Source organism: Salmo salar, chromosome 03, assembly GCF_965601325.2.
Source record: "Salmo salar chromosome 03, fSalSal1, whole genome shotgun sequence".
Classification (NCBI taxonomy): domain Eukaryota; kingdom Metazoa; phylum Chordata; class Actinopteri; order Salmoniformes; family Salmonidae; genus Salmo; species Salmo salar.
In genome coordinates, this window is record NC_138293.1 from 85,604,401 (window position 1) to 85,626,685 (window position 22,285).

The 22,285-nt window shown below is 49.9% G+C and overlaps 1 protein-coding gene across 2 annotated transcripts in view; it reads right to left on the bottom strand.

Annotated features, from left to right (window-relative positions):
* The window catches only part of LOC106606482 (cAMP-dependent protein kinase type I-beta regulatory subunit), a 236,251-nt gene that overhangs the window by 93,652 nt on the left and 120,314 nt on the right, over positions 1–22,285 (bottom strand). For both annotated transcript variants that reach the window (XM_045715631.2, XM_045715632.2), the window contains 2 exons: positions 18,526–18,572; positions 4,757–4,915 (listed from right to left, as the gene is read on the bottom strand). In XM_045715631.2, the coding sequence (XP_045571587.1) occupies positions 4,757–4,915; positions 18,526–18,572 (206 nt within the window). The remainder of the gene's footprint in view (positions 1–4,756; positions 4,916–18,525; positions 18,573–22,285) is intronic.

Genomic DNA, 22,285 nt, shown 5'->3' on the forward strand with positions numbered 1-22,285 from the left:
ACTCTATGGCTTTAGTCAACCTGTACTCTATGGCTTTAGTCAACCTGTACTCTATGGCTTTAGTCAACCTGTACTCTATGGCTTTAGTCAACCTGTACTCTATGGCTTTAGTCAACCTGTACTCTATGGCTTTAGTCAACCTGTTCTCTATGGCTTTAGTTAACCTGTACTCTATGGCTTTAGTCAACCTGTACTCTATGGCTTTAGTCAACCTGTACTCTATGGCTTTAGTCAACCTGTACTCTATGGCTTTAGTCAACCTGTACTCTATGGCTTTAGTCAACCTGTTCTCTATGGCTTTAGTCAACCTGTACTCTATGGCTTTAGTCAACCTGTACTCTATGGCTTTAGTCAACCTGTACTCTATGGCTTTAGTCAACCTGTACTCTATGGCTTTAGTCAACCTGTACTCTATGGCTTTAGTCAACCTGTACTCTACGGCTTTAGTCAACCTGTACTCTACGGCTTTAGTCAACCTGTACTCTATGGCTTTAGTCAACCTGTACTCTATGGCTTTAGTCAACCTGTTCTCTACGGCTTTAGTCAACCTGTACTCTATGGCTTTAGTCAACCTGTTCTCTATGGCTTTAGTCAACCTGTACTCTATGGCTTTAGTCAACCTGTACTCTATGGCTTTAGTCAACCTGTACTCTATGGCTTTAGTCAACCTGTACTATATGGCTTTAGTCAACCTGTACTCTATGGCTTTAGTCAACCTGTACTCTATGGCTTTAGTCAACCTGTACTCTATGGCTTTAGTCAACCTGTACTCTATGGCTTTAGTCAACCTGTACTCTATGGCTTTAGTCAACCTGTACTCTATGGCTTTAGTCAACCTGTACTCTATGGCTTTAGTCAACCTGTACTCTATGGCTTTAGTCAACCTGTACTATATGGCTTTAGTCAACCTGTACTATATGGCTTTAGTCAACCTGTACTCTATGGCTTTAGTCAACCTGTTCTCTATGGCTTTAGTCAACCTGTACTCTATGGCTTTAGTCAACCTGTGCTCTATGGCTTTAGTCAACCTGTTCTCTATGGCTTTAGTCAACCTGTTCTCTATGGCTTTAGTCAACCTGTACTCTATGGCTTTAGTCAACCTGTACTCTATGGCTTTAGTCAACCTGTTCTCTATGGCTTTAGTCAACCTGTTCTCTATGGCTTTAGTCAACCTGTTCTCTATGGCTTTAGTCAACCTGTACTCTATGGCTTTAGTCAACCTGTACTATATGGCTTTAGAGGTGTGCTGAATAGATTCCACAATCCAGACATCAGTTAGTGCTCGGCTTATTCTTGACATTGTGGGTCCAAGAGGTTTCTAAACAGCTTCTACCCCCAACCCATAAGACTCCTGAACAGCTAATCAAATGGCTACCCAGACTATTTTTCACCCCCCCCCCCCCCCCCCCCCATGTACATATTACCTCAATTACCTCGACTCCGGTGCCCCTGCACTTTGACACATTGACTCTGTACCGGTACCCTGTATATAGCACCGCTATTGTTATTTACTGCTGCTCTTTAATTATTCCTTTTTCTTATCTCTTACTTTTTAATTTATTTTTATTTTTGGGATATTTTCTCAAAACTGCATCGTTGGTTAAAGGCTTGTAAGTAAGCATTTCACTGTTGTACCTGTTGTATTCGGCGCATGTGACAAATAAAATGAGATTTGATTTGACCTGTACACGCGCTGAAATCTATGCCCACCGTGGCCTATAGCACCACCCACCAGGCGAAATGGTGTGAAAAGAGTGTTCTGTATCCACGACCTTCTGTTTATCGTTTACTCTGTTTGGCTGTTTACGGCTGCGTCTGTTCCTGTGTGTGTTCCTGTGTGTGTGTGCGTCTGTTCCTGTATGTGTGTGTTCTTATATGTGTGTATGTTTATGTGTGTGTGTTTTCCTGCATGTGTGTGTGTGTGTGTGTGCATTTGTGCGTGTGAGTTCAAACGGCAGAGACAATGGAATGGGTGTTTATCCAGGGCATAGCTTTGCATCGTTAACCAGTCGGAGCACAATGGAGGAGGAGGAGGAGGAGGAGGAGGAGGAGGAGGAGGGGTGTGCAGGGTCCACCTGAGACCACTGAGACAGCTTCAGTCAGTCTACAGCAGTGTTGCAACCAGGCATCAGACCTTTAGGAAATGTGGTGTTAACACTGAAAGTCCCATCAGTGGCCAAGCCTGCACTAAAACTGAACATGTAAACTAGCTGAACACTTGGCTGAGTGAAGTTGAACTGCTTGGACCACTCAGCTCAGATGGCACTTATGTCACTTCCAGAGCACATACCTCCATGGAAGGCAAAGCCCTCCCTAGTAACCAATCTCTAGTGCTCACTCTCTCTATTTCCCCTCTCTCGCGCTCTCTCAGTCTCTCTCTCCTTTCTCTCTCTTTCTCTCTCAATTTTCCCTCTCTCTCTCGCTCTCTCTCTCCCTCTGTCTTTCTCCTCTCTCTAGCTGCCTTTATTTCTCTCTTTCTTCAGTTCTCTGACTCAAACAGCAGCAGCAGGGGAGAGAAAGAGAGAGAGAGAAAGAGCGAGAAAGAGCGAAAAAGAGAAGTAGAATACAATGATGTGGACCTGCTCTTAATAACGGCTGTCAATGATCTTTAAAGCTGTTTTAATAAAGTGTGTGGAATTCTGGCAGCCGCGCAGTCCAAAACAAAGAGTCTGGTGCTGGGTGTGTGTGTGTGTGTGTGTGTGTACAGTGTGTGTTTGTGTGTATGCATGTGTGTGTGTGTTCATTACATTTACATTTAAGTCATTTAGCAGACGCTCTTATCCAGAGCGACTTACAGTAGTGAATGCATACATTTCATTTCATGATTTTTTTATTTCTTTTTTTCCTCCTGTAAACTGGGGTATGTTGACTGCCTATGCCTGTAGCTGGTCAGTGTGTAGCTGCAGGGTAGGGCAGTACGTCACTCTACATTTCGTCTCTCTACATTACGTCACTCTACATTACGTCTCTCTACATTTCGTCTCTCTACATTTCGTCTCTCTACATTTCGTCTCTCTACATTTCGTCTCTCTACATTTCGTCTTTCTACATTACGTCTCTCTACATTTCATCTTTCTACATTACGTCTCTCTACATTTCGTCTCTCTACAATTCGTCTCTCTATATTTCGTCTTTCTACATTACGTCTCTCTACATTACGTCTCTTCATTGTCTGATTGGTAGTTTAAACTATGCTCACTATCAGGAGTTAGGTGGTAAATTCTATAGGAAGGTAGCTAAAGAGATCAGAGGAAGTATGTAGCAGCAGAGCACACACACACTCATGCACACACGCACGCAAGCGAATGAACCCACACACTATTAGTCATCTTTACACAACTGGATGGTGGTGGTGTGTGTGTGAGATGGCTGGGACAGAGCACCTTGTTTCCCAGTTGAAACATTTAGACATTCCTCCACAGATGAGGTCCAGGACAGGGAAGTGTGTGTATGTATTTCTGTCAAGTCTGTCCTCCTCCCTGTAAGGTGTGTCCTCCCTCCCCTTCTCCCTCTTCTCCTCCATCTGTCTCTGGGAAGGAGGGAGAAGGCAGCCAGTCCAGCCACATGAGAACAAACCCACACTTGGTGGGTGGTGGTCTGTGTGAAGGGTGGTCTGTGTTAGACAGGCTACTATTTCTCTGCTGTACTGAGTGGAGTGCAGTGGTTGAGGAGGACAGGTTGGTGTCTGGACAGAGGCAGTAGAGTCAGACAGGTTGGTGTCTGGACAGAGGCAGTAGAGTCAGACAGGTTGGTGTCTGGACAGAGGCAGTAGAGTCAGACAGGTTGGTGTCTGGACAGAGGCAGTAGAGTCAGACAGGTTGGTGTCTGGACAGAGGCTGTAGAGTCAGACAGGTTGGTGTCTGGACAGAGGCAGTCGAGTCAGACAGGTTGGTGTCTGGACAGAGGCAGTAGAGTCAGACAGGTTGGTGTCTGGACAGAGGCTGTAGAGTCAGACAGGTTGGTGTCTGGACAGAGGCAGCAGAGTCAGACAGATTGGTGTCTGGACAGAGGCTGTAGAGTCAGACAGGTTGGTGTCTGGACAGAGGCAGTAGAGTCAGACAGATTGGTGTCTGGACAGAGGCTGTAGAGTCAGACAGGTTGGTGTCTGGACAGAGGCAGCAGGGTCAGACAGGTTGGTGTCTGGACAGAGGCTGTAGAGTCAGACAGGTTGGTGTCTGGACAGAGGCAGCAGAGTCAGACAGGTTGGTGTCTGGACAGAGGCAGTAGAGTCAGACAGGTTGGTGTCTGGACAGAGGCAGTCGAGTCAGACAGGTTGGTGTCTGGACAGAGGCAGTAGAGTCAGACAGGTTGGTGTCTGGACAGAGGCAGCAGAGTCAGACAGATTGGTGTCTGGACAGAGGCTGTAGAGTCAGACAGGTTGGTGTCTGGACAGAGGCAGTAGAGTCAGACAGATTGGTGTCTGGACAGAGGCTGTAGAGTCAGACAGGTTGGTGTCTGGACAGAGGCTGTAGAGTCAGACAGGTTGGTGTCTGGACAGAGGCTGTAGAGTCAGACAGGTTGGTGTCTGGACAGAGGCTGTAGAGTCAGACAGGTTGGTGTCTGGACAGAGGCTGTAGAGTCAGACAGGTTGGTGTCTGGACAGAGGCTGTAGAGTCAGACAGGTTGGTGTGTGCTCAGCCTGTACCATCAGGTGCATTGGTAGCTGTCCTGGTCATGTGTGTGTGTGTGTGTGTGTGTGTGTGTGTGTGTGTGTGTGTGTGTGTGTGTGTGTGTTTCTACATGTGTGTATCTGTACCATGAGGATGCGTCTGTAGCTATCCCGGTCGATGCCCCACAGCTTCATGTCAGTCTTGGCCTTGACGGTGGCGGCCCGGGGGGTCCCGTAGATCAGGGCCAGCTCCCCAAAGCTGCCCCCCTCCCCGATACTGGTCACCCACTCTCCGTTCACATAGACCTGTAGAGAGAGACACACACACACAGACAGATACCGTGAGAGGGGCTTCCGTGGGCTGTAACAGCCTCCCACAATACTGTGCGTGGGTAATGTATTTAGCTACATGGGCATATTGTTTTTAAACACAACACATACTGTAAGATCATCAGATTTCATCAGATTTCACAGAAAAGGCATGATTGGACTGTCTGAACAAAAGTACCTCCACTGAATTGGCCAATCAGAGAATAGAATCCTAATAATCCTGCAGCAACAGGAAATGGGAATTATTGTGTTGCATTATCGCATTTTGTAGGTGTTGATCCATTTTTAGTTAAGACAAACTCAAGTCTGGAAATGAGAAACTTCAGAAGCCTCTTTAAGATCCTACCTCTGTAGCTAGGACCAAGTGTTTTACCTGACCATGTGACCTGACCAGGACACAGCCCTAGTTCTAGTCCCCTTAGTCTGCTGCTGCCATACATCACACTGGGTTGTTGTTAGGGCCGTGGCTGTAGTGAGGGCAGTGAGTGTGAGGAGGGCTGTGAGGGTTAGGGTGAGGTTGAGGTGTGTGTGCAGTTAGGAAGAGGGGTTAGGGAGAGGATGAGGAGGGGTGTGAGGGTGACGGGTTAGGGGGAGTGTGAGGAGGGGTGTGAGGGTGAGGGGTTAGGGTGAGTGTGAGGAGGGGTGTGAGGGTGAGGGGTTAGGGTGAGTGTGAGGAGGGGTGTGAGGGTGAGGGGTTAATGTGAGGGGTTAGGAGGAGTGTGAGGAGGGGTGTGAGGGTGAGGGGTTAGGGTGAGTGTGAGGAGGGGTGTGAGGGTGAGGGGTTAGGGGGAGTGTGAGGAGGGGTGTGAGTGTGAGGGGTTAGTGTGAGGGGTTAGGGTGAGTGTGAGGAGGGGTGTGAGGGTGAGGGGTTAGGGTGAGTGTGAGGAGGGGTGTGAGGGTGAGAGGTTAGGGGGAGTGTGAGGAGGGGAGTGAGGGTGAGGGGTTAGTGTAAGGGATTAGGGTGAGTGTGAGGAGGGGTGTGAGGGTGAGCGGTTAGGGGGAGTGTGAGGAGGGGTGTGAGGGTGAGGGGTTAGTGTGAGTGTGAGGAGGGGTGTGAGGGTGAGGGGTTCGTGTGAGGGGTTAGGGTGAGTGTGAGGAGGGGTGTGAGGGTGAGGGGTTAGGGTGAGGGGTTAGGGGGAGTGTGAGGAGGGGTGTGAGGGGTTAGTGTGAGGGGTTAGGGTGAGTGTGAGGAGGGGTGTGAGGGTGAGGGGTTAGGGTGAGTGTGAGGAGGGGTGTGAGGGTGAGGGGTTAGGGTGAGGGGTTAGGGTGAGTGTGAGGAGGGGTGTTAGGGTGAGGGGTAAGGGTGAGTGTGAGGAGGGGAGTGAGGGTGAGGGGTTAGTGTGGGGGGTTAGGGTGAGTGTGAGGAGGGGTGTGAGGGTGAGCGGTTAGGGTGAGTGTGAGGAGGGGTGTGAGGGTGAGGGGTTAGGGTGAGTGTGAGGAGGGGTTTGAGGGTGAGGGGTTAGGGTGAGGGGTTAATGTGAGGGGTTAGGGTGAGTGTGAGGAGGGGTGAGAGGGTGAGGGGTTAATGTGAGGGGTTAGGGTGAGTGTGAGGAGGGGTGTGAGGGTGAGGGGTTAGGGTGAGTGTGAGGAGGGGTGAGAGGGTGAGGGGTTAATGTGAGGGGTTAGGGTGAGTGTGAGGAGGGGTGAGAGGGTGAGGGGTTAATGTGAGGGGTTAGGGTGAGTGTGAGGAGGGGTGTGAGGGTGAGGGGTTAGGGTGAGTGTGAGGAGGGGTGAGAGGGTGAGGGGTTAATGTGATGGGTTAGGGTGAGTGTGAGGAGGGGTGTGAGGGTGAGGGGTTAGGGTGAGTGTGAGGAGGGGTGAGAGGGTGAGGGGTTAATGTGAGGGGTTAGGGTGAGTGTGAGGAGGGGTGTGAGGGTGAGGGGTTAGGGTGAGGGGTTAGGGGGAGTGTGAGGAGGGGTGTGAGGGGTTAGTGTGAGGGGTTAGGGTGAGTGTGAGGAGGGGTGTGAGGGTGAGGGGTTAGGGTGAGTGTGAGGAGGGGTGTGAGGGTGAGGGGTTAGGGTGAGGGGTTAGGGTGAGTGTGAGGAGGGGTGTTAGGGTGAGGGGTAAGGGTGAGTGTGAGGAGGGGAGTGAGGGTGAGGGGTTAGTGTGGGGGGTTAGGGTGAGTGTGAGGAGGGGTGTGAGGGTGAGCGGTTAGGGTGAGTGTGAGGAGGGGTGTGAGGGTGAGGGGTTAGGGTGAGTGTGAGGAGGGGTTTGAGGGTGAGGGGTTAGGGTGAGTGTGAGGAGGGGTGTGAGGGTGAGGGGTTAGGGTGAGTGTGAGGAGAGGTGAGAGGGTGAGGGGTTAATGTGAGGGGTTAGGGTGAGTGTGAGGAGGGGTGAGAGGGTGAGGGGTTAATGTGAGGGGTTAGGGTGAGTGTGAGGAGGGGTGTGAGGGTGAGGGGTTAATGTGAGGGGTTAGGGTGAGTGTGAGGAGGGGTGAGAGGGTGAGGGGTTAGGGTGAGTGTGAGGAGGGGTGTGAGGGTGAGGGGTTAGGGTGAGTGTGAGGAGGGGTGAGAGGGTGAGGGGTTAATGTGAGGGGTTAGGGTGAGTGTGAGGAGGGGTGTGAGGGTGAGGGGTTAGGGTGAGTGTGAGGAGGGGTGAGAGGGTGAGGGGTTAATGTGAGGGGTTAGGGTGAGTGTGAGGAGGGGTGTGAGGGTGAGGGGTTAGGGTGAGTGTGAGGAGGGGTGTGAGGGTGAGGGGTTAGGGTGAGTGTGAGGAGGGGTGTGAGGGTGAGGGGTTAGGGTGAGTGTGAGGAGGGGTGTGAGGGTGAGGGGTTAATGTGAGGGGTTAGGGTGAGTGTGAGGAGGGGTGTGAGGGTGAGGGGTTAGGGTGAGTGTGAGGAGGGGTGTGAGGGGGGGGTTAGGGTGAGTGTGAGGAGGGGTGTGAGGGTGAGGGGTTAGGGTGAGTGTGAGGAGGGGTGTGAGGGTGAGGGGTTAGGGTGAGTGTGAGGAGGGGTGTGAGGGTGAGGGGTTAGTGTGAGGGGTTAGGGTCTCTAGTTACAGACAGGGCTCAGGGTGGAGGTGGACATGGGTGTGAACACGACACCCTCACCATGGATCATTACCCTCCATTATAGGGTCAAACACAGAGGTCTCTCCCTGACCGGACCGGACGGCTGTCTCCACTAGACACCTCTCTGAACCCCCCTCCTCTCTCCTTCACCCCCCTCCTCTCTCTCCTTCACCCCTCTCTTCTCTCTCCTTCACCCCTCTCTTCTCTCTCCTTCACCCCTCTCTTCTCCACCCTCTACCTCCTTTCTCCCCACATCTCTCCCGTTTCCCTTTCCAGCCCACTCACACCTCGACCTCATTCGCCCTCCTCTCCCCTTCTGTTTTTTCTCCCCCTTCGCCCTCCCGTTTCTATCTACTTCATCCATATCTCTCTATACCTTGCCTCTTGTTCCCCCTCTTCCTCCTTACCCCAAATGTCCTCTTCCCCGCAATCCCCATCCCTCCATCTCTCCCCCCTCCTTGTTTCCTGGGTCTTAGCTCTGCTCGCTGGACCCCCCTGAGCATTTGATCCCCTCTAAGCCAGAGGAAGGGACACTAAAAGCCTTCTATCTCCCCAATCTCTCTCTCCCTCCCTCCCTCCTCTCTCTCTCCGTCTGTGGTGTGTGTGACTTCCCTTTGATTAAGGGGTGATGGAGGTGGGAAAGCTGTGGGGGACTTAAACACCCAAATCTCTCACTTCTTCTCACACACAACCCAGAACTGCGGTCACTGGATGGCCTACTTAGCGCGCACACACACACACACACACACACACACACACACACACACACACACACACACACACACACACACACACACACACACACACACACACACACACACACACACACACACACACACACACACACACACACACACACACACACACACACAGACCCTTTCAGTCCGCGGATACAGTATCACCTGTTGACACACAATCCACTTGTTGACTTAATAACACTGAGAGAAGGAAAGGAGGAGGAGAAAGATAGAGAAGGAGGGAGGGAGGGGGAGGAAGGGAGATCTGAGAGTGGGGTACACTCTTACAAAAAAGGGTTCCAAAAGGGTTCTTCAGCTGTCCCCTTAGGAGAACCTTTTTTGGCTCCAGGTAGAACCCTTTTTGGTTACAGGTTAAACCCTTTTAGGTTACATGTAGAACCCTCTGTAGAAAGGCCTCTACATATAACCCAAAAGGGTTCTACCTGAAACCTAAAAGGGTTCTTCAAAGGGTGATCCTATGGGAACAGCCTAATAACCCATTAAGGTTCTAGATAGCACCATTTTTCCCTAAGAGTGTAGGCATGTAGGTCCACCACAGCTCATCTCCTGTGTCTCCATCTATCTGATGGCTTGTGAATGGTCACAATAATCCCATGGTCCACAGGTGAATGATCCCACAATAATCCATGGTCCACAGGTGATGATCCCACAATGATCCCATGGTCCACAGGTGAATGATCCCACAATGATCCCATGGTCCACAGGTGAATGATCCCACAATGATCCCATGGTCCACAGGTGAATGATCCCACAATGATCCCATGGTCCACAGGTGAATGATCCCACAATGATCCCATGGTCCACAGGTGAATGATCCCACAATGATCCCATGGTCCACAGGTGAATGATCCCACAATGATCCCATGGTCCACAGGTGAATGATCCCACAATGATCCCATGGTCCACAGGTGAATGATCCCACAATGATCCCATGGTCCACAGGTGAATGATCCCACAATGATCCCATGGTCCACAGGTGAATGATCTCACAATGATTTCATGGTCCACAGGTGAATAATCCCACAATAATCCCATGGTTCACAGGTGAATGATCTCACAATGATCTCATGGTCCAGACGGCATCCCTTACCGCGTCCTCAGAGCATGTGCAGACCAGCTGGCTGGAGTGTTTAGGACATATTCAATCTCTCCCTATCCCAGTCTGTTGTCTCCACATGCTTCAAGATGTCCACCATTGTTCCTGTTCCCAAGAAGTCAAAGGTAACTGAACTAAATGACTACAGCCTCGTAGCACTCACTTCTGTCATCATGAAGTGCTTTGAGAGGCTAGTTAAGGATCATATCACCTCCACCCTACCTGACACCCTAAAACCCACTTCAGTTTGCATACCACCCCAATATATCCACAGACGATGCAATCGCCATCGCACTGCACACTGCCTGATCCCATCTGGACAAGCGAAATACCTATGTAAGAATGCTGTTCATTGACTACAGCTCAGCCTTCAACACCATAGTACCCTCCAAGTTCATCATTAAGCTCGGGCCCTGGGTCTGAACCCCACTCTGTGCAACTGGGTCCTGGACTTCCTGACGGGCCGCTCCCAGGTAGTGAAGGTTGGAAACAACACCTCCAATGCGCTGATCCTCAACACAGGGACCCCACAAGGGTGTGTGCTCAGCCTAATGCTGTACTCCCTGTTCACCCATGACTGCGTGGCCATGCATGCCTCCAACTCAATCACCAAGTTTCCAGACACAACAGTAGTAGGCCTGATTACCAACAATGACGAGACAGCCTACAGGGAGGACGTGATCACGGACTTCAGGAAACAGCAGAGGGAGCACGCCCCCATCCACATCGATGGGGCCGCGGTGGAGAGGGTGAAAAGCTCCTCGGTGTGCACATCACTGACATTTGGAAATGGTCCATCCACACAGACAGTGTGTTGAAGAAGGCATAACAGCACCTCTTCAACTTCAGGAGGCTGAAATTTGGCCTGGCCCCTATGACCCTCACTAACTTTTACAGATGCACCATTGAGAGCATCCTGTCGGGCTGTATGACCACCTGGTACGGCAACTGCACCGCCCGCAACCGCAAGGCACTCCAGAGGGTGGTGCGGTCTGCCTTACACTTCACCGGGGGCAAACTAGCTGCCTTCCAGGACACCTACAGCACCCCATGTCACAGGAAGGCCAAAAAGATCATCAAGGACAACAACCACCAGAGCCACTGCCTGTTCACACCGCTAACATCCAGAAGGCGAGGTCAGTACATCAAAGCTGGTACTCAGAGACTGAAAAAGGCCATCAGACTGTTAAATAGCCATCACTAGCCGGCCCCCACTCGCTGTTTATTACCTAAGCAATGTCCCTTTACAAATTACCTCGACTAACCTGGCAACGCCACTCTGACATTGCACATCCTAATATTTATATATTTCTTAATTCCATTATTTTACTTTTAGATGTGTGTATTGTTAAATACTACTGCATTGTTGGAGCTAGGAACACAAGCATTTCACTACACCCGCAATAACATCCCCTAAATATGTGTATGTGACCAATAACATCTGCTAAATGTGTGTATGTGACCAATAACATCTGCTAAATATGTGTATGTGACCAATAACATCTGCTAAATATGTGTATGTGACCAATAACATCTGCTAAATATGTGTATGTGACCAATAACATCTGCTAAATATGTGTATGTGACCAATAACATCCGCTAAATATGTGTATGTGACCAATAACATCTGCTAAATATGTGTATGTGACCAATAACATCTGCTAAATCTGTGTATGTGACCAATAACATCTGCTAAATATGTGTATGTGACCAATAACATCTGCTAAATATGTGTATGTGACCAATAACATCTGCTAAATCTGTGTATGTGACCAATAACATCTGCTAAATATGTGTATGTGACCAATAACATCTGCTAAATATGTGTATGTGACCAATAACATCCGCTAAATATGTGTAGGACATAATGAGGGTTATCATCAGTATGGATATAGGGCTTGTCTTGGGATAGGACATATTGAGGGTTATCATCAGTATGGATATAGGGCTTGTCTTGGGATAGGACATATTGAGGGTTATCATCAGTATGGATATAGGGCTTGTCTTGGGATAGGACATATTGAGGGTTATCATAAAATCACATATTACTAGACACTAATACCACAAAGTGGAATGTCCCAGTACACACTGAGGCATTTGTGTGTGTGCTTGCGTGCATGCGTGTGCACTAGCACGTGTGTGTGTGTGTGTTTCCACGTGCGCACACTTGTGTGTGTGGTGTTAACACCAGCAGCAATTTCACTTCTCCCCCAGTCAGCGGTAGATTTACATTCCGCCTAATGAGAGACATCATCACCACAGTTTAATGGACCCTACACTACGATGGGATGTTTCACACACACACATATATACAGCCCTGAGCAGAGCGCTCTGTTTTAAGTGGTGGGAGCGAGAAAGAGAGATAGATCGATAGCGAGAGAGAGAGAGGTGTAGAGAGAGAGAGAGAGAGATAGAGAGAGAGAGGGAGGGGAGAGAGAGGTGGAGAGAGAGGGAGAGAGAGGTGGAGAGAGAGAGGTACAGAGAGAGATAGAGAGAGGGGGAGGGGAGAGAGAGAGAGGTGGAGAGAGAGAGAGAGATAGATAGATAGATAGATAGATAGATAGATAGATAGATAGATAGATAGATAGATAGATAGATAGATAGATAGATAGATAGATAGATAGATAGATAGATAGATAGATAGATAGATAGATAGATAGATAGATAGATAGAGAGAGAGAGAGAGAGAGAGAGAGAGAGGGAGAGCAAGAAAGATTGAGGGATAGAGAGAGAGAGAGATAGAGGGATAGAGAGAGATAGAGAGAGGTGGAGTGAGAGGGAGAGAGAGAGAGGTGGAGAGAGAGAGAGGTGGAGAGAGAGAGGTGGAGAGAGAGAGAGCGGTGGAGAGGGAGAGAGGTGGAGAGAGGGAGAAGGAGAGAGAGAGGGGAGAGAGAGAGAGAGAGAGGGGAGAGAGAGAGAGGTGGAGAGAGGGAGAAGGAGAGAGAGAGAGAGGGGAGAGAGAGAGAGGTGGAGAGAGGGAGAAGGAGAGAGAGAGAGAGGGGAGAGAGAGAGAGGTGGAGAGAGGGAGAAGGAGAGAGAGAGAGAGGGGAGAGAGAGAGAGGTGGAGAGAGGGAGAAGGAGAGACGAATAGAGAAATAGTGGAGTATAAAGAGAGAAACAGAGAGCCTCAGCACTGAGCCACATCTCTGAGGTCTTGGCTGGGATGGGTGCAGGCTGACAGGGCTTGGCTGGGATGGGTGCAGGCTGACAGGGCTTGGCTGGGATGGGTGCAGGCTGACAGGGCTTGGCTGGGATGGGTGCAGGCTGACAGGGCTTGGCCTGGGGAGTGGATGTTCCAGATTCTCTGGTGGCAGCCAGAATGTGATGCTGATCCCCAGCCAGCCACCTCTGGGAGCACAGCTATGGACTGATACTGCTGCTTATTACAGGGGGGCGAGGAGAGGATTATGTAGCTCACATATCCATCTCTCCTCACTCTACTGTGGAGGGAGGGAGGGAGGGAGGTGATTGGGTGTGGTGGGAGACATTTAGATTCTGTCAGGGAGCAGTGTTGAAGGTACATTATATGTATGTGTGTGTGTGTGTGTGTGTGTGTGTGTGTGTGTGTGTGTGTGTGTGTGTGTGTGTGTGTGTGTGTGTGTGTGTGTGTGTGTGTGTGTGTGTGCATATGTACATGTGTGTGTGCATATGAGATCAAGTGCCCCACACACACAATGACTTATGTAATAATACAGAAGAAGAGAAGAACAATACATTATTTATGAAAACTGAGTTATCATATCACAGAGGAACTACTTTTAAATGGTGTAAGAACAAGTGAATAAGAGAGACAGAATGAAACAAAAGAGGAGAGGAAAAGATAAACAGAGGAATGTACTTCCACTAGAATGAATCCATTGAGTCCCTATCCCCTTATCAGGTCTTTAAAACAGAACCCTCAGGGAGTTGTGGGAGGCTTGGGTAAACATCCCTGGCTGAACCAGTGTTTAACCATCTACAGGAACAACTGGGTTGTCTTCATTAGGCACCAAATGAAAAGAAAACAGACTGGAACAGGGGATACCAAGTCAGTTGTACAACTGAACACATTCAACTGAAATGCGTCTTCCACATTTAACCCAACCCCTCTGAATCAGAGAGGTGCGGAGGGCTGCCTTTATCGACATTGGTGCCGGGGAACAGTGCCTTGCTCAGGGGAAGAACGACTTTGTCCCCTTTCAGTTACTGGCCCAACACTCCTACCCGCCAGCCTACCTGCCGCCGAGGGACTATACCTGGATTTGTACAATGCTCTTTTTCATTTTCTGTTGCAGAACCTTTCAGAATGTTTTGCTACGATGTGCACTAATGAACATAACCTTTCTCCACAGTCATGCCTGCCGTCACCATTCTAGTTCACTCCAAAATCTAAAGGTTGTCAGATGCTTTGAGAACACAAAAGTAGTCTGATGTCAAGATGAGTCTACATCCTTCACCATCAATCCCAAATTAAATAATAAATAAACTGTGCCACTGCTGATCTTTCCCATTCCCTTTAATGTTGGCCCAGTGGTAGGTAGACCTGCTGTATCAGGGCACTATCACACCAACCCTCTCTCTCCCTCTCCCCCACCCCTTCTCTTTCTCTCTCCCTCTCCCCTTCTCTTTCTCTCTCCCTCTCCCCCACCCCTTCTCTTTCTCTCTCCCTCTCCCCCACCCCTTCTCTTTCTCTCTCCCTCTCCCCCACCCCTTCTCTTTCTCTCTCCCTCTCCCCCACCCCTTCTCTTTCTCTCTCCCTCTCCCCCACCCCTTCTCTTTCTCTCTCCCTCTCCCCCCACCCCTTCTCTTTCTCTCTCCCTCTCCCCCACCCCTTCTCTTTCTCTCTCCCTCTCCCCCACCCCTTCTCTTTCTCTCTCCCTCTCCCCCACCCCTTCTCTTTCTCTCTCCCTCTCCCCCACCCCTTCTCTTTCTCTCTCCCTCTCCCCCACCCCTTCTCTTTCTCTCTCCCTCTCCCCCACCCCTTATCCCTCTCTCTCTCTCTCCCTCTCCCCACCCCTTTTCTTTCTCTCTCCCTCTCCTCCACTCCCTTATCCCTCTCTCTCCCTCACCTCCACTCCCTTATCTCTCTCTCCCTCCCCTCCCCTCCAGTCCCTTATCCCTCTCTCTCCCTCTCCTCTCCTCCACTCCCTTATCCCTCTCTCCCTCCCCTCCCCTCCAGTCCCTTATCCCTCTCTCTCCCTCCCCTCCCCTCCACTCCCTTATCCCTCTCTCTCTCTCCCTCTCCTCCACTCCCTTATCCCTCTCTCTCCCTCGCCTCTCCTCCACTCCCTTATCCCTCTCTCTCTCTCCCTCTCCTCCACTCCCTTATCCCTCTCTCTCTCTCCCTCCCCTCCACTCCCTTATCCCTCTCTCTCCCTCTCCTCCACTCCCTTATCCCTCTCTCTCCCTCGCCTCTCCTCCACTCCCTTATCCCTCTCTCTCCCTCCCCTCCACTCCCTTATCCCTCTCTCTCCTCCACTCCCTTATCCCTCTCTCTCCCTCGCCTCTCCTCCACTCCCTTATCCCTCTCTCTCCCTCGCCTCTCCTCCACTCCCTTATCCCTCTCTCTCCCTCTCCTCTCCTCCACTCCCTTATCCCTCTCTCTCCCTCGCCTCTCCTCCACTCCCTTATCCCTCTCTCTCCCTCTCCTCCACTCCCTTATCCCTCTCTCTCTCTCCCTCTCCTCCACTCCCTTATCCCTCTCTCTCTCTCCCTCTCCTCCACTCCCTTATCCCTCTCTCTCTCTCCCTCTCCTCCACTCCCTTATCCCTCTCTCTCTCTCCCTCTCCTCCACTCCCTTATCCCTCTCTCTCCCTCTCCTCCACTCCCTTATCCCTCTCTCTCTCTCCCTCTCCTCCACTCCCTTATCCCTCTCTCTCCCTCGCCTCTCCTCCACTCCCTTATCCCTCTCTCTCTCTCCCTCTCCTCCACTCCCTTATCCCTCTCTCTCTCTCCCTCTCCTCCACTCCCTTATCCCTCTCTCTCTCTCCCTCTCCTCCACTCCCTTATCCCTCTCTCTCCCTCGCCTCTCCTCCACTCCCTTATCCCTCTCTCTCCCTCTCCTCCACTCCCTTATCCCTCTCTCTCTCTCCCTCTCCCCCACTCCCTTATCCCTCTCTCTCTCTCCCTCTCCTCCACTCCCTTATCCCTCTCTCTCTCTCCCTCTCCTCCACTCCCTTATCCCTCTCTCTCTCTCCCTCTCCTCCACTCCCTTATCCCTCTCTCTCCCTCGCCTCTCCTCCACTCCCTTATCCCTCTCTCTCTCTCCCTCTCCTCCACTCCCTTATCCTCTCTCTCCCTCGCCTCTCGTCCACTCCCTTATCCCTCTCTCTCCCTCGCCTCTCCTCCACTCCCTTATCCCTCTCTCTCTCTCCCTCTCCTCCACTCCCTTATCCCTCTCTCTCCCTCGCCTCTCGTCCACTCCCTTATCCCTCTCTCTCCACTCATCCATCCATCGCTGTCTGGGTCTGACTGGGCTCTCTGATATGCTCGGTGGAGCTCACCCACCCGGACCAGATGATAGACTTGCTGTATCAGGGCACCATCACCCCAACCCTCTCCACCACCCCTTCTCTTTCTCTCTCCCTCTCATTCACGCCTTATCCCCTCTCTCCCCTCTCTCGCCCACCTGGACCCAGTCCTCTCTGGTTACCTTACGTCTCCTCTCCCTCCCTCCCCCTCTCTGTCTCCCTCTCCCTCTCTTCATCGTAAACCGATAAGGTTGTTTCCTGTTTGACTTTCCATCTATTTTTTCTCTTTTTTTTATCTCTCCACTTAACTCTATCTCTTTGTCGCTTCGGGTTCCTAAAACAAAAAGGTATTCTGACTGTTGTCATTGTGTGGAGTTCAGAGCGTGTCTGAGCCCCACACTAGCGTGACCAGACCGCAAGTCAATGAAGTCAGAAAAGACCCCAGGCCAGTGCTCATCATCATTTAACACAAACAGCAGTACAGTTGACCAATGTGAACTATGTGTTAGCTTTGGTGATCTGCATGAATGAGGGTGTCCTATTGTGATTGTGAAGTCTTTGTGAGCTAAAGGTAGGTAGGACTGTGTGAGTTAGAGGTAGGTAGGACTGTGTGAGGTAGAGGAAGGTAGGTGTGTGTGAGGTAGAGGCAGGTAGGACAGTGTGAGGTATGGGTAAGTAGGTCTTTGAGAGGTATGTGTAGGTAGGTCTTTGTGAGGTATGGGTAGGTAGGTCTGTGTGAGGTATGGCTAGGTTGGTCTGTGTAAGGTAGAGGTAGGTAGGTCTGTGTGAGGTATGGCTAGGTCGGTCTGTGTGAGGTAGAGGTAGGTGTGAGGTAGAGGTAGGTAGGTGTGTGTGAGGTAGAGGTAGGTAGGTCTGTGTGAGGTAGAGGTAGGTAGGTCTGTGTGAGGTAGAGGTAGGTAGGTGTGCGTGAGGCAGAGGTACGTAGCTCTGTGTGAGGTAGAGGTAGGTAGGTCTGTGTGAGGTATGGGTAGGTAGGTCTGTGTTAGGTAGAGGTAGGTTTGTGTGAGGTATGAGTAGGTAGGTCTGTGTGAGGTAGAGGTAGGTGTGAGGTAGAGGTAGGTAGGTGTGAGGTAGAGGTAGGTGTGTGTGAGATAGAGGTAGGTAGATGTGTGTGAGGTAGAGGGAGGTAGGTGTGCATGAGGTAGAGGCAGGTAGGTCTGCGTGAGGTAGAGGTAGGTAGGCCTGCGTGAGGTAGAGGTAGGTAGATCTGTGTGAGGTAGAGTAAGGTAGGTCTTTGTGAAGTAGAGGTAGGTACGTGTGTGTGAGGTAGAGGCAGGTAGGTCTGTGTGAGGTAGAGGTAGGTAGGTCTGTGTGAGGTATGGGTAGGTAGGTCTGTGTGAGGTAGAGGTAGGTGTGAGGTAGAGGTAGGTAGGTGTGTGTGAGGTAGAGGTAGGTAGGTCTGTGTGAGTTAGAGGTAGGTAGGTAGGTAGGTAGGTAGGTAGGTGTGAGGTAGAGGTAGGTATGTCTGTGTGAGGTAGAGGTAGGTAGGTCTGTGTGAGGTATGGGTAGGTAGGTCTGCGTGAGGTAGAGGTAGGTAGGTAGGTCTGCGTGAGGTAGAGGTAAGTAGGTCTGTGTGAGGTAGAGGTAGGTAGGTCTGTGTGAGGTAGAGGTAGGTGAGCATGTGTGAGGTAGAGCCAGGTAGGTCTGTGTGAGTTAGAGGTAGGTAGGTCGGTGTGAGTTAGATGTAGGTAGGTCTGTGTGAGGTAGAGGTAGGTAGGTCTGTGTGAGGAAGAGGTAGGTAGGTCTGTGTGAGGTAAAGGTAGGTGTGTGTGAGGTAGAGGTCGGTAGGTCTGTGTGAGGTAGAGGTCGGTAGGTCTGTGTGAGGTAGAGGTCGGTAGGTCTGTGTGAGGTAGAGGTCGGTAGGTCTGTGTGAGGTAGAGGTAGGAAGGTATGTGTGAGGTAGAGGTAGGAAGGTATGTGTGAGGTAGGTAGGACACATATTGCTCTCTATCTCTGTGTAACAGAGGAAGTGGCTTTTGATTCGTTGAATTAGGTGTGCTACTACAGTAACTCTCAGATGTTCACTTCTCCTGTAAGAAGAGAGGGATGATTTTTCCTTCTCAAAAAAGAGGGATGATTTTCTTGTCTCTCGCTCGTCTTTCCAATGAGAACTGGCTGGGGGTACTCGTAGAGAGGTTTGGTTAACACTGCTTTTATTAACCCTTATTTGACCAGGTAAGGTGACTGAGAATGACCTGGGGAGTTGTAGGGGAGTGGAGAGGGGAGGAATGAATAAGCCAATGGGAAACTTACATCCACCTCTCCTTGGTCAATCACATAGAAGTTGTCTCCTTCATCACCTGTAGAGGAGAGAGTAAGAGAAGTGTGTGTGAGAGAGAGAGAGAGAGAGAGAGAGAGAGAGAGAGAGAGCGCTCAGAAAATATCTGGGGCTTAATTAACCATAGATGTTTCAAGCCTGTGTCATTAACCCCTCCCCCTCATGTATTTCTCCATGGTGGATTGATGGATTTGAACCCCCCTCATTCAGAAAAATACAAATAAATGTCTGGCCAAACAGTTCAGTGTATTAAGAGCTCAGGACCATTTGTAAAGCGCTTCTGTCCTCCCCACCTTTCCCCCACAATCTACACCGTTCATAATGGCTGGATGATACAGAGGAAAATATCATGGTTGAGCTTACACACATGCACGCACACAGGCAGGCAGGCAGGCAGGCAGGCAGGCAGGCAGGCAGGCAGGCAGGCAGGCAGGCAGACAGACGCACACTTTGTCCACCCCCACAAACACTTCCAGGGAAATCCAATAAGGATGCAAGCCAGAAGCCCTTAACTTTGGGAACCTCATGTCTCTCTCTCTCTCTCTCTCTCTCTCTCTCTCTCTCTCTCTCTCAGAAAGGGGCTATACCCATCGGTCTCTCTCTTCTTTCCCAGGTATTTAAACGGAAGGCCTCTAACAGCGTTAGGGCAACAACCTGCCTCGGCCCAGAGGGTACACGTGTGTGCATGGTGAGGGAGAGACAGTAAGTGTGTGTGTATGCAACCAATAGAATTTGATTTGTGTGTGTGTGTGTGTCAGTGTCTGTCCCTGTGCGAGTGTACGCATGTGTGTGTGTAACCGTGTGTGTGTGTGAGTGATTGAGGAGTTGAAAGGCTGGAGGATCCCCGTGCTGAGGGTTCACAGGAGTTCATACAGCTAATTAATACTGTGTGTAGAGGCTAGAGTTGTTCATCACACACATTTATCACTGGAGAGGGGAGAGAGGTTCGGGACTGTCCTCTCTGTCCCCTCCATCCAACCTGCTTCAACCTGGCCGGCCTTCCTCAGCTCCCTCTCTCCCTCTTTCATCTCATCTCTCTCTGTCTTTCTGTCATTCCCTCATTCTCTCACTCCATCTCTCTATTCTCTCCACTCTTCCTGTCTTTTATCACCTTGGCTGTGAAGTCTTTGTTTTTCCTTCTAGCAGAACCCTGAGCCCCAAGACCGCAGGCAAATATTTGACAGAGACACACACAAAACACACAAACACAGACACATTCAGGTCGATGCACTCCAACACACACAGTAAGAAAGACCTTGTTTCAACATAGGGGAAGTGTAACAAGCATTGCTGCCAATGTTCTTTGACTGTCTTCAAAAGGACTACATCCCCAGGCTCACGTTTGCTTTGTGTCACCTGGCTGGAATGCTAAATGTACACCAACGACTGAGGAATACCAGTAGTCTTTTTACAGCAAACAAACTGTTACTGTGAGGTTCTATTGACATACTGTGTAGGTCTGTATTTGTACCGATATAGGATCTTAATTTGAGCCCATTTGCTACAGCAGGAAAATTATCCTGCAGCAACAAGAAACGTGAATTATTACATGGTTTATAATTAATTGACCTTTTTGTTGGGGTTGACACATTTTTCGTAAGGGAAAATCAAATCGGAAATGTCAAAGTAGGAAATTACAAACTTCAGAAGCCATTTTAAACCTCAAATACACTTTTACATTTCCTGCATTGCAGGGATGTTCTCCTGCAACAGGGTGATCAAATTAAGATTCTTCATCTGTACTTTTTACTTAAATACTGTAGTAGAATTCTAGTCTTACGATCTGCCTGAGCCTCTTCTCTGACATGGTGTGTTCTGCTGTTGTGTGAGAGCTGGGGTCATTTGAGGGCATTTTCAACCTCAAATTACAGCAGATAGAAAGTGTTTGTGAAACTAGCCTAGACGTGAACATTAGAAGGTGCCCTCATTATGCACATGGCCAGACACAGATTCCTTGGTAACACAGACAGGGGTTGATCTTACATTTGAAATGCAGCAGATTAAGATGAGCTAGGCCACCAGTTAGGCTAGGCCACCGTGTTACATCAGGATAACAGTTTAGTCATACCTGGATAGTTCATTATATACACTGACTGTACAAAACATTAAGAACACCTTCCTAATATTGAGATGCACCTCATTTTGCTCTCAGAACAGCCTTAATTCGTTGGGGCATAGACTCTACAAGGTGTTGAAAGCATTCCACAGGAATTCCATGTTGACTCCAATGCTTCCCACGGTTGTGTCAAGTTGGCTGGATGTCCTTTGGGTGGTGGAACATTCTTGATACACACGAGAAACTGTTCAGTGTGAAAAACCCAGCAGCGTTGCAGTTCTTGACACTCTCAAACTGGTGTGCCTGGTACCTACTATCATACCCTGTTCAAAGGCACTTCAATCTTTTGTCTTGCCCATTCACCCTCTGAATGGTACACATACACAATCCATGTCTCAATTTTCTCAAAGCTTAACAATCCTTCTTTAACCCATCTACTCCCCTTCATCTATACTGATTGAAGTGGATTTAACAAGTGACATCAATAAGGGATCATAGCTTTCACCTGGATTCTCCTGGTCAGTTTATGTCATGGAAAGAGCAGGTGTTCTTAATGTCCTGTACACTCAGTTTTTACTCAAAAAAATAAAGGGAACACTAAAATAACACATCCTAGATCTGAATGAATGAAATAATCTTATTAAATACTTTTTTCTTTACATAGTTGAATGTGATAACAACAAAATCACACAAAAATAATCAATGGAAATCCAGTTTATCAACCCATGGAGATCTGGATTTGGAGTCACACTCAAATTTAAAGTGGAAAACCACACTACAGGCTGATCCAACTTTGATGTAATGTCCTTAAACAAGTCAAAATGAGGCTCAGTAGTGTGTGTGGCCTCCATGTGCCTGTATGACCTCCCTACAACGCCTGGGCATGCTCCTGATGAGGTGGCGGATGGTCTCCTGAGGGATCTCCTCCCAGACCTGCACTAAAGCATCCGCCAACTCCTGGACAGTCTGTGGTGCAACGTGGCGTTGGTGGATGGAGCGAGACATGATGTCCCAGATGTGCTCAATTGGATTCAGGTCTGGGGAACGGGCGGGCCAGTCCATAGCATCAATGCCTTCCTCATGCAGGAACTGCTGACACACTCCAGCCACATGAGGTCTAGCATTGTCTTGCATTAGGAGGAACCCAGGGCCAACTGCACCAGCATATGGTCTCACAAGGGGTCTGAGGATCTCATCTCGGTACCTAATGGCAGTCAGGCTACCTCTGGCGAGCACATGGAGGGCTGTGCGGCCCCCCAAAGAAATGCCACCCCACAACATGACTGACCCACCGCCAAACCGGTCATGCTGGAGGATGTTGCAGGCAGCAGAACGTTCTCCACGGCATCTCCAGACTGTCACGTCTGTCACATGTGCTCAGTGTGAACCTGCTTTCATCTGTGAAGAGCACAGGGCGCCAGTGGCGAATTTGCCAATCTTGGTGTTCTCTGGCAAATGCCAAACGTCCTGCACGGTGTTGGGCTGTAAGCACAACCCCCACCTGTGGACGTCGGAACCTCATACCACCCTCATGGAGTCTGTTTCTGACCGTTTGAGCAGACACATGCACATTTGTGGCCTGCTGGAGGTCATTTTGCAGGGCTCTGGCAGTGCTCCTCCTGCTCCTCTTTGCACAAAGGCGGAGGTAGCGGTCCTGCTGCTGGGTTGTTGCCCTCCTA